The sequence below is a fragment of the Harmonia axyridis genome, chromosome 3, assembly GCF_914767665.1.
Source record: "Harmonia axyridis chromosome 3, icHarAxyr1.1, whole genome shotgun sequence".
Lineage (NCBI taxonomy): Eukaryota > Metazoa > Arthropoda > Insecta > Coleoptera > Coccinellidae > Harmonia > Harmonia axyridis.
This window is the reverse complement of record NC_059503.1, coordinates 63,622,280-63,635,370: the sequence shown is the minus strand read 5'-3', so window position 1 is coordinate 63,635,370 and position 13,091 is coordinate 63,622,280. Positions and strand designations below refer to the sequence as shown.

The following is a 13,091-nucleotide window of genomic DNA, read 5'->3' as shown; positions in this document are numbered from 1 at the left end:
CATTGCGCAAAATGGACTCAACCTTTGTTAGTACACCCAGCAAATACAAAGAACTCAACAGTGCTGCCCACAGAACACTAAATTAATGCTGCCCTTTCAGATTCAAGGATAAACCCGCGGGCATCTCTGAAATATATAAATAAACAGTAAATGACAGTTGTCAAATCAGCCTGCTGGACAAACAAACGGATCTACAAATGCAGGATCCTTACAAATGCTTATGTGTTTATGTCATATTTAAAAATGATTTTTCTCGATAATGCCTCAATTTTGCGCGATTTTGAAATGTGGAAGTAGAATCGGCAGAGATAAGGTTTCATTTCACCGATTCCCTTCTATTTTCGATAATAGAAAAAATATTAATCTCTTGCTCAAAAGAGACGTGAATTGAGGCAATTAGAAGAGCAGATTTAATTACTGAGAAGTTGAAATGGGCAACTGTATGTTCAAAACATTTTGTAGGAAGTATGTTCAAAGAATCAAGGAAACATAGGCATATAAAAAATTATTCAATCCTTCTAATCCATTTACTTATGAACATATTTTATGAATTCAAACTTTTATAGGCTTTGAAGTCTTCCCCTGTGTATGCACTCTTCTTATATACAAAATAATTTATAATGTCGTACATTGAAACTTTGGGAAAGTCCTTCACAGCATCACTACAATCCCCAAATTTCAATAAATAAGGATCACTTCCAAAAAAATTCAAATTCAACACAGTTTATTGGCATTATAAATATACATAATACAATTATACAAAGTACATTGTTTTTCATTTTGGAGTTATTTGATAGCTCCTATATAAATTTTTTATCTATCAGTAAATTTTTTTTTGGGCTTTGTGGCCTTTCGGTAATGTTAGATTAATATTATACCTAGTTATTGTAATTATTTACCTACATGGTATTAGAGAATAAATACAGGAAAATCAGTCTAAAAAAACCTGTTTATAATTATGGATCACATCTATTACTTTCTTTTATCTTCTCTAAATATTTCTTCTAGACATCCATAGACAAGGTGTTGAAATAATCACTTTTATCAGCCATCTCACAAACTATCTCGGTGCAAGCAGAAAGAATAATGAATACAATATCAAATTACGTTCCCCTCTTTCAGGTTTACTAAGGATAAACTCATAATTTTCTCAGAATTGCAATTTTAATCCTTTTAAATTACCATTGTTGTTTATTGAAATACGGTTTGTTTGTCCAGCAGGCTGTTTGACAGTTGGCGTATGACATCACTCGTCGGATAGCCCAGGAAAATCCAACGTTGCCAAATGTAATGTAGGTTATGGCGCGAAATACAAATTAGTTTGAACTTGAATCAGTTAATTCTGTTTGATAGATGATATCTTAAAATGTCTTATATGTGCATATATTGTGAAAGATTGCTGAATCAATCGTCAAATCAAAATCAACAGCAAAAAATCGAAATATTTTGACTCTCGCCCGGTAAGTTAATTTTAATTGTGAAAAATTTCCCATATGAATGTTCTAATTTTTGAGACTAATATATGAATCAATGTTTATTTTTTGAATAAAATGCTTGCATTATTCATTCTTTGGTGTAGAAAATTACATAAATGTGATTATATATTGAGGAATAACGCCTACCGTAAAATAATTAATGAATAAAAAACAGCAGAATATATTAAAAAAAAATGTTCCTGATTGATAGTAGTCATGGACAATATAATAACAGAGATGTAGGTTATATGAAATTGTTTATAAGTAGTTAAAAAAAAAAAAGTTATGCAAATCACAAATAGTATTTATTTCAAAAAAATGTCGGACTGAAAACATTACATATCCAATCAAGTAATTCAACAATATTGATGGTCATTCAGTGGTTCTACCGATTTATAGAGAAATGAATCTTCAGAGGCTCGGCTTAAATTTCCTGTAATGTTGAGACTGGTCTTTGATTTTATTCATTTCTTAATTGAAACTTGGTATTGCCATTTGGAAAATTAGAACAACTCATTATATTTTTTCCAATTATTAGGTGGTGATGAATTTTGTTGATAGTTTCATCATCAAACTCTTCAAAGTCTAAACTCTCAAATTTGGAAGCTAAATCTTTTATATCCTTAATTTTTTTATTAGAGGAATTTGGTTTTTCAGACAACGCTAACAGTTCTTTGGATATATTATCTACTCTGAAGTCAGGAACAGGTTCCAATTTATTTTCAGTTTGAAGCTTATTTATTAGCATATGAATGTGTTCACACATAGTCCTGTTTTCCAAATAAAATTTGCATTCACATGAAAACATGTGAGTACATACTTCACAAAACAAGCATATTTGCTCACAATACTTTATATCTAATAATCGGTAAATAGTATATGAAGTTTGTTCATTTTTCAAAATATTCCAACTAATATTATAAATATTTGTTTCAATAATATAATTATCAATGTGTTTTAGAACTTCCTTGTGATTCTGAGATAAAAATCTTGTCTGCTTCGTATGTTCACCTTTAGTCAATCTAATTATTCTTTCAACACTTTTATCTCTCACGTACTTCAACTCAGCATTCAATCCCTTATCAAGTCGTTTTACTGTCTTCCTTTCCAGGTAAAAGTATTTTATGACTTTATGCATTGACTCCAAGTGCATATTTGTATTGATTCCTGCTTCAAACCTGAAACAATAAGCCCACTAATTAGCTCTAGTAGCTCTATCCAGTCACTTAGAAAAATTGAGTTTGGCTCCAACTTTAGCCGCATACATGCAGAGATACTTGAAACCTTATTTTCACTAAGGCAAATTGATAAGAATATATGTTTTATCTGGGTCAAAGCTCATGTTGAATTGAATCAAAATTAATAAAATTTTAATACAACATCTAAAACTAGTGTACTTAGAAATAACACAATTACACCTACAGTAAAGTGCAATTATTAATTACAAGTGGACATCAATATTTATTTTAAAACTTACATCAAGCAACAAAAGAAGACAACTATTAACCGAGTGGGTTACTTCAGAACGCTCACATAAAAAAGTTAGGAATCAACAGCAAAACAGCTAGCACAATCTACAAAATGATCTGCAGGCCATTATCAGAGTATGGACAGCATTCCTAAATAACTCTAAAACTACAATGAAGAATATTGAGATAGCAAAAAGAACTTGTCTAAGAAAAATCACCAAACGGGGACATCCCAACAATCCTTCAAATAAACTCCTATACCAGACTACAGAAGAAGAGCCAATACATGGAAGACTTCAAAAACTGGAAAGAAAAATCATCAAAGACCAGAACCATAAAAACATTATGGAGCAACTGACACCATGGAGAAACTTCCACTTAATGTCTTTATAACATCATTCATCTAACAGAAATTATAAAATTAGTTTTGTAATATAAAAATTTCCACAACTAGCTGATTGATATTTTCAATAAAGTTATCTTCTGTTATCATGATGAAGTCATATGTATTGAAAGCAATACCTTTAATATAGAGTAAGGTTTCAAAAAATTTTAGGATCTTCATTGTCGTTTGGCAGAGTCTTGGATAAGTCAAGAGATAATTCATATAAAAATAAATCTGAAGATGGTTCACATCAAGTAAGAATTCGTAGATTTATCGTAATTCCACCATGCAAGGATGGAAATTCAGACTTATGTAACACTTATATTGAATAAAAAGTTTTAATACTCACCAAATAATCAGATAATGAATATTTGTTGGTATTCAACAGCAGCCTCTTTTTGATCCGATTGCGACCAGATTCATTCTCTTTATAGTGCAAGATTTTTGTACTGCATTTTTCATGATATCCCAACAGATTCCTATGACCAATAATAACAGCAGATGGTTAACATCGATCGAAAATCAGATCCATTAAGTATGTTCATGGCACCTAAAAAATATATATATATAGTATATATATAATTAAAATTCATTCAAATTAAGCAAGAATAGGTAGAGCCTTTCATGCAATCACATATTATGAGAATTATATGAGAACAGTAAATCAATTCGAAGAGAATATCAACTTAGATCATAATTGACTGGATATGGGAAAGTAAAATAATGCTTGCTCCTGAGTTTTTCGTCCGCTTCATCAACAGTATTAACAGCCCCTTGGGTTTTCATGAATAGTTAGGATTAATAACAAAAGTTCAATTTGGTCAGTTCCTGGGAGGTTTACAGAGCTGTAACGACCAAGTTACAATAAAAATAAATAAATGAATAACTGGAGACGACAGGGTAATTTTTTATTTTAAAACATGACACTCTGAACGAAATGAAGTTTGCAGACTTACCAATTTTGAGGTACAAATTACGAATCCGAAGTCAACAGACCATGATTGCGTCTAGATAGTCCAAAACAAAAGGTACACCAAGTTCACTTCATTTAATTCCTCTTATACACAATTAGCCCAGTGGCTAATATTATTGATATTTCACGCATTTTCCAACATGATAATATTCGAAACACCTAAAATATTAGCATTGATTTCATTTAGAACTGTCAATGTCGGCCATCTTGACTTCCTATAAGATCGTAACGTAAGCGATCGACGCGAACCGCGATGCTTTGTCGGCTGTTGTCGGTTCTATCCATAGATCTATACAATTATTATGGGTCTATGGTTCTATCGGATTTCTGATCGTCTAAGATTAAACGGAAAGATTGCAAAAATATATGTTTCAATTCAACACGTATAATGAATTTTCTCATTGATTAAAATTATAATTTATATAAAAAGTTAAATTTTAACTATTGGACGAATACCTTTCAGATGAACCACGAATCAAGGGTGTACAAGAGGAATTAAATGAAGTGAACTTGGTGTAATTCTAATTCAATCAGAGTTGGATGAATCAAATTATTTTTTTATTTCAGATAATTAATTCATGAAATAATGGACAAATCGCCCAACTGATTTCGATATAAATGTAATCGAATCAATCAATATGAAGTGAAGGTATAATATTCCCATGAAGGGAATTCTCCCTCTTTTCGGTTTTTTCTTAATATTTTCAAAACTATAAAGACTAACGCAATAATTTCAGTGAGGAGTAATTGAGAATGGAAATTTTGATAATATCTAAGATATGAAATTAAAAAAAAAGTTTTTGTTTTTTTAATTTTTTTCATTTCTTGTATTACCGGAAGTGCCCGAGCTTCGAAAATATTTAGCCGTAGGGCATTATGATTTATGTCATATTCCAAATTTTCAGATTTCAAATATGCTCCGTTCTCCAGAAACGTCTAATAGGCAGTCGAACTTGAAACGCTCTTATGCAGGCCGTATTTTTGTCATTCCAGTATTATAACAAGAGTTGAAGGTAGCCCTTGAACGAATCGTATTGGAAATTAATCTCACAGCAAATTTGCAAGAGAGAAGAAAATTTCCTGAACACTTTCATATTAAAACCGAAGGCCAGCGCAAACAAAAAATAGGATATTTCGTTTTTCCAAGAAAATTTTGAACACTGTCCGCGATATTTTCGATTTGAAAACATAATTTCAATAAAATGATTCATTTTCAATCAACTCAAATTCATACCATTTCCTTATTCGAGATGCCTATAGTGGTAGATATGACTTAAAAAATATAGAATGTAGAATCAATTAAACCTTTAAAAACAATAACATTTCAATGAGAAATAAATGATCATCATTATTAGACATCTTGACTTGGCGCGAATCGTAAGTAAACCTTAGAACATTAATAATTCTATATAATATATATATATCTATGTTCTAAGAAGTAAACAAGCCAAACTGTCAAACACGAACGCCTGAATACAACGTCAACAGCCGAAGATAGCCGAGAGTGTCCGATGAGCACCTGTTTCTCAACTCTTGTCGAAACCGCGAAGCTTTATCGGCCGTTGTCGTTTCTAAACATAGATCTATATAATTATTAGAGGTCTATGGTTCTATCGGATTTCTGATGGTCTATCTAGAATACCAAACAGAAGATGGTTCAATTCAAAACGTATAATGAATTTTCTTATTCATTAAAATTATAATTCATATGAAAAGGTTAGGTTAAATTTTAACAACCTTCTGTACAAATTTTAACAGTTGGACGAATACCTTCCAAATGAACCAAGAATCAAGAGGAATTAAATGAAGTGAACTTAGTGAAATATTTTTTCGTGCAAACTAGAGGAAATCAGAGTTTATTGATTCAAATTTTTTTTTCATTTAAAATTATTTCGAAATTTTTGAAAAAACAGTAAAAATTGAATTTCTTCACAAGAATCGTTATATCTCCTGAACTATTCGTTACAGACCCCTCAAATAAAAACGTTTTTCGAATATCCAGTTAAGATCTAAAACATGATGAAGTTTCTGGTCAGTATCTTGAGACCATAATTTTCATCCACATCTTCTCATCAACGATTTCTTCCAACAAATCTGATAGCTTTTCAATTCTAAAACAATGAATACTCGTAAATTGATAATTGCAAGAATAGAATTATGTATAATACCTTATTTTCTTTTTCTTCTATTTTATTAGATTTCAGATATTTATTTAAGCTCTCTATCGCCATATTTGTATAAATACCTGCTCCTATTCTTTAACAATAGGCCACATCATTATTCTCTGTTGGTTTTGAAAGTAATGACTTAAAAATATTCATGATTAGTTTCGTTAGAAACAATCTGCCAAATTCTGCTTACTTTTGAAATAAGTTAGGAATTTGGGTAAAATTTGTTCTTCCCATAGACCTAATATCCATTATATTAGGTCTATGGTTCTTCCTCATTAACCAATATATTTGTTTTGTATGAATTAAGCAATAAAAATTGCTCTTTAAAGTCTTTAACACTTGAAAAATTCAAATATACTCAAATAGAGGCGAATGTATAGTCAATAGAAAGTTATTGCAACGCACAAATAAGCGATCTTTTATTACAGGATCTCTTATTTTGACATGTACTCATGCGCATTGAGTCAGATATTAAGGATTGTTTAAATCTAAATACAGGCCTCCCTTACTTTATTTAAATACAGGCGACCAACTTTTAAGGATCTTTTATTTTGACAGATATCTGTTTATGCCGAATATTTACCGTCGTTATTCAGCAAGAACTAACCTATAAATATTTGTAGCTGTTTAGGTAAACAAAGTAATGAAGTAAACTTTTTGAGAAATTTGCATTTTATTTCTTGATTTTGGGCATCTGTGGGAACCATTTCATTCGAGAAAAAAAATGTGCTCTCAATAACGAATTTTTCAAGAACTTATACGATTCTCAACGAAACATATTTAATTTGAACCTACTGAAAGAATTAAAAATAATACTGATAAATCCTGAATTTTATTAGAAATAAGAATTTTCCTATATGTGTAATGTAGTATTGTTAAATCATAGTATAAGGAATGCTGCATACTGAATATTATTTTTTTTATATTGAATATAAATAATTCATTCTGTAATATGGACACACCAATGGTATTGTTTTGAAAGAAAAATAATAAACTTGTTACCTAAGTACTTTTTTATATATTGAATCAACATTGCATAAAAAAAGCAAATCACAATGCAGAACCAAATTAATTATCAGTAATGTTATTATAGAATTATACGTTAAGTACACTTTTTTCAAAATTATTGTAGGAAAAAGTACAAAAATACATAACATAATTCTGTTAAACAAAATAATCTTTCAATACTGGTGGTTTCACATGAAAAGAAATACTTGATTGACTTCCATTCAAACTTGATGATACTTCGTCAACAAATTTCTCTAATAGTTTCATTGTTAAAACCCCAGTAGTTTGGTACAGCTCCTCCCATATTACGAATTGGTAGACTAAAAACGAATTAAGGTAATATAATAGGTATATAATAATTTAAGTTTAATTCAGCTAACAGCTTACCTGTACATATAGCTGATAACTATTTCTATAAAGCCACTTATGTGCATTCAAATTATCTTAGAAGTGTCCATGATTTTCCACAATGAAGATTGCAGTTATAAAAATAAACTTCGATAATGATTGCGATACTTGTAGTAAAAATTTTCCAAGTCAACTAGTCGATTTGTTTGAATTGGTTTTGATATATTTTCTACACCAACTGTATCTATTATGAAAAATCAATTCCTCAATAATGGTCCCAGCTAAAATTGCTAACGCTATTTGTTCTTTCATTTTCGATTTTGAACTTTTACCATAGACCTAATATCCATTGGATATTAGGTCTATGACTTTTACCAAATGAATTATTTTATTTATCAGAATACAATTGAAGGTGACAAAATATAAATATGTCAAATTTAAAGATCTGTCACTTTACTGACTTTCGTTAAAAGCACCTTGCAATAGTTCACTTTTAACGTCCACGATAGAGGATCCTTTAATAAAAGATCGCTTATTTGTGCGTTGCAATAACTCTCTAGTGTCACTGTCTATTCATGACAATTGACTAGTTACACAGATTACGGATAACTGTGTACAAGCACAGACTAATCTGTGGTACAAGTGTCAAGTAATGATTTAACTGGTTTTAGTTGTGGATTTTATAGAGCTCGGGAACTCGAGGATGTACGACGCAACCGATTCACGAAGATACCCGAATCATCGATCGGGTCCAAATATTTGGTCCGTTTCTTAGAATATAGATAGATTATTAATGTTCTAAGGTCCGTTTTAGCCTTAGAACATAAATAATAATATCTATATTCTAAGGTTTTAGCTAAGATGTCAAAAAACATGGTGAATGCACTCGTCAAATTTTGAATGCAATGACATTCGACCAAATTGAAAATATTAGTTTTAGTTCGTGGCGGCGCCGTAATGTCATACTTGTCATTTCCGTTGATTTTGATTGGATACATTAATTATAACCCGATAATGACCAATCAAAAGCGATGTGTAATCGAGTATGATCGTGCAAAGTCGTGAAACAAAACACGAAACGTTTACTGGAATGAATTCAAATATTTGTAATAGAGAGAGAGAGAGTTTATTGGTATTTCAATCACAAGAATTACTTCCATAGATCATAACTATAGTGAAAGATATACATATAGGTACATAATGGCACAAACCTCGTAAATAATAAATAACAAGAATCTTAATTTGTTGATAGCGCTTCCTACAGTTGACATAACGAAGCTTAACTAATATTCTCAAAATTGGCAAAACAAAAGCTAATCAGTTCATACACCTGGTTTTTAGACATCTTAGTTTTAGCGTATCCTGTCGATAATGTCGTTATTGCCATGAAAAAATACATAATTTAATGATTGAAGATCGCCTCATCAGATATACTAATTATGTATAAATGAAGAGCAATTATGATTAAATATTATTATTATAAGCAAGCATAAGTAGATCACTTGAAATTGGTTAAGTCTCTTGACTCTCACACAAAAGCGATCGCAGATTTTGAGAGGAAAATTGAAGTCATCGAGGATTCCAAGGCTAAGTTAATTTTTGGAAGTGAGGACTGAGACACCATATGCTGATTCTGCATCGGGTGTTTTGGACTACGCTGAGATTCTTGAGCGTTCAAAGCGAACTTTTAATGTCATCATAAAATATCTCCCAGTTAGTTCCATTCGATGATTTTGATGTCCTGAGTCATGTTGATCCCAGTGCACCCTAATTTTAGTGCGAACTACTCGTTTGGACAAGACACGACACGATCAGTACAATCTCTCATGATATCCATGCTTTGTCCAGTCGGCCTCACTTTCCTCATTTCCTGTACCTACGGACTTTCCTGTACGGACTTTCCTGTACCTACCTACTTTCATTTCTCTCTTCGTTCAGTTCACTGTTTCGTACAGACTCTCTCTATAGTATTTTAACTTTTCCCACAATTGCAGTATTTAACTTAGTAAGATCTACCAAATAAAAAGGCACTCATTAAGAACACCACCTCTTATTCCCTTGTGTTCATGTTTGTGGAGAAGTCGTTTATGCGGCTCTCAAAAATCCTGATATATACGACATATCCCACGTCCTCGTCCCATAATCATGAAGAGCTATGCTGCTGCGAAATACTTTCATGTTTTGTGCAAAATTCAATGATCTGATCACATACAATTGTTTCTAAAACCCTAAATAAATCTAAAATAATACCGATTGGTCTAGAGAGACACAACTAATCCCTTTTTAAAATGTTCACTGCGCCAAGTATCCCCAGAGGCATGTGATGTGCCTTAAGAGGGGTCTATACCTTTTCAGCAGTCAATTAAAAATAAGTAAGCTGTTTTAAATAAAGTTTGTATTTGGTGGAGTTCGACTGAAAGTTTTTTCACCTACCCAATAATGTGTTTTTAAATCAAAGTATAGATACTTTAGAAACAGTAAATGTAGAAATAGACCACTGCAATCTAAAAAACACTGCTGCAGCAAGAGCTTTATTTTTTATTAACCAGACAAGATGAAAATCGGTCTCTTCCTGGGAAGTTGTCAATTTTTACTTCAGCAAGGTACTCTCCAACCAGCTCTCAATAGAATGTCACAGCACTCTTGACAACGAATTTATTTGAACACTCGTTAGATTTTCCAATGGCTCAGGGACATTCATGCTTGCTAACACATCAGCTGTTTTATATGTTTTGTATACCCAGAAATACCTTAAATAGTGGGAACACTAATTGATGAGCCCATTGTTGATCTTATACACTTCAAAATTTTATATTTGTTTATGATTTGAAATTAACTATTTGCAGACTATCCAGCTATAGACTTTTAGTTACAATAATAGGTATGAGATGGTATGCATCTTTAATCATATCAATAATTTGAATAGAATTTGTTTCTATTTCAAAAGTGATCTCTCAAACAATAGCATATGAAGCCATATCATTAATTCTCACATTTTGAGGCCAAATAAAGGTATAATCCATCTCTCAATGAAATATATATTGCTTAATATATATATTATATATTATATTTTATTTGCCATCTATTAAACTTCATCCTTTGAAAGTTGAGTGAAAGCCTTCACATACCAAGGTTTCTCTTTATTCTTAGAAGCTCGTTCTTTATCGTAAGTTCTTTTTTGCATTTTCACTACAAGCTCGTGATACTGGGGATCAGACAACAAATATCTCATAGATTGTAAACGAAACTTTGATTCTGGCGAATCGTCAAATTTTCCTTCCAACAAGGATTTATGCACTTTCTTTGATTGTGGCCACATTCTGAAATAAAAGAGGTTATTAAAATCTGTGAGATATTATTTGAATCATACTTACTCATATAAGTACCAACATATTCCACTACATGCAAAAATACCTAAAGAAATTAGATTTATTGTTCTATTGAGAGGTGTTCCACTGATGACTCTAGGTTTTCTCAAAGACTCATCAATACTCCTTTTCGACATGATAAGACCTTATTTATTTTTTAACATTTCCCTTGAAGAAATATCCTAAATCCTACAATTATTTTGTTTTAAGGTTGTGTCACAGAAAATACTCTGAGGAGAAGTGAGATCTACATAGAGTTATATAACCGGTGTGTATATTTTTTAAATGAGACATAACGCTCTTAACGTTGACATAACATTTTCCGGACTTGGGGTTTAGATTACAAATCCGAAATTAACAACCTGCAATCTCATCTTGTTTTTCTGTAATAAATATACCCAGCCCAGCAGCAACGATTATACCACGTCGTCAATGTATATTCAGAGCCTGCAAACCAGAATTTTGCTTGTGCGGCAAATATTGTGGGGCATTTTCTATTTTTTCCCGGAAATCCGAATTCCTAAAAAATTTAATTGAGTAATTTTTTTTTCAACGTATTTGACAGATGATTTTTTAAATCAAATCATCTAGTGTTGGGCGTGGGTTAATTTGAATTTAAAATAATCATCTTAAAGAAAAAAAAAGTTCAAGCGTTTTCTAATGTTGAAACTCAGCAGAAGAACTTGAACCCGCGCAGGACCTGCTCTAAAAAAGCGAAAAATATTGGAGGGAGATATTTTCTACTTTTTTCGAGAAATGTGGATAACTAAGAATGTGTTAAATAATTATTTAAATTTAACATATGATTTTTTTTTTAAATTTTGGGATTAATAACTTTGGTTTTTTGAATGCTGATTGAAAATAGGAATATTATTTCGAATTTTATAAATCGATAATATTTTAATTAAGTTGAAAAAGCTGGCAAAGTCACTTAGCGAGAGTATCTAGATACAAGATAAGATACTCTTTCGAAGTTACTTCAAAAAAAGAACGCAGATAATTATCTGAAGATACTGCTTAAGATACTTTTTCAGATACTTGATATAATACTTTGTCAGGCGTAAAAAAGCCATAGACCTAATATCATATGATATTAGGTCTAATATGATATTAGGTCTATGCCTATAATAACATTATCTCTATGAAAAAAGCTAGGTACAATTGTTGTCAAATAGAAGAAATATACTTAAATTCACTTTGATACCTGCAGTGACATCTATGTTTTGTTTTCTAAAACGCTGCAGATTGTAATGTGTGTTGCAGTATGTAGACGCTGTGTTTCAGTTGAGTTCAGTTCAGTTGCAAGTTGACAAATGATTAGAACAGAATAAAAACGCTATTACTGAAAGACGATATTTTGATTTCCTCGTATACGCAATTTGCACTATCAATAAGTTAAAACTCAAACAACAATTCTGAAATTCGAAAAGTCTTGCAATTTTGTTTTCGGTAGTATCTAGGTATAAGAGCGATATAAACGGAACTGAAATAGGCGTCTTTCGAATATTTGCAATAGATTTCATTTCCACATTTTTAACATCTTGAAAAGTGAAAACATTACGGACCGGGACGTGCAAAAAAATTTAATTAAATTAAATTATAAGAAATCCTTCTTGCTTCTTTTCATAACTAGCAATTGATTTCTATACACAGTTTTATCACTTTAATCCCTCTCTCGGAGATCGGTTCTGTTTACCTAATACGCTCCATTAGTGATGACGTCACACACCGCCATTTTAGTTCTCCTGTCAGAGTTCGGAATCCAAACAAACAAATTGTCATTCAAATTAGTACGTTGTCGTCAAAAAAATTTGCTTATTTTGATAAATAAGATTATTTAAAGAACGATTTTACTATTAATTAACAGACAGAAGGCACGAGATTAATACCAGTA

General features: G+C 31.2%; 1 protein-coding gene and 1 long non-coding RNA gene across 2 annotated transcripts; both read right to left on the bottom strand.

Annotated features, from left to right (window-relative positions):
* Positions 1-1,761: 1,761 nt before the first annotated feature.
* Positions 1,762-4,529, bottom strand: LOC123674563. Its single transcript, XR_006746674.1, has 3 exons — positions 4,286-4,529; positions 3,679-3,879; positions 1,762-2,653 (listed from the first exon to the last, which is right to left on the bottom strand). It is a non-coding gene; the product is annotated as an uncharacterized LOC123674563 (long non-coding RNA).
* A 5,815-nt stretch (positions 4,530-10,344) lies between these two features.
* On the bottom strand, positions 10,345-11,434 carry LOC123676402. Its single transcript, XM_045612282.1, has 2 exons — positions 11,204-11,434; positions 10,345-11,149 (listed from the first exon to the last, which is right to left on the bottom strand). Exons 1-2 carry the CDS (start codon positions 11,332-11,334, stop codon positions 10,915-10,917), a joined length of 366 nt encoding a protein of 121 aa, XP_045468238.1. The 5' UTR covers positions 11,335-11,434; the 3' UTR covers positions 10,345-10,914.
* Between the last annotated feature and the right edge of the window lie 1,657 nt (positions 11,435-13,091).

Bases quoted from the DNA above. Each gene is read 5' to 3' on its own strand.
- LOC123676402 (XM_045612282.1), bottom strand. From the start codon at position 11,334: ATGTCGAAAAGGAGTATTGATGAGTCTTTGAGAAAACCTAGAGTCATC. The intron at 11,150-11,203 runs GTAAGTATGATT...CTTTTATTTCAG, and splicing joins ATATGTTGGTACTTATATGA to AATGTGGCCACAATCAAAGA.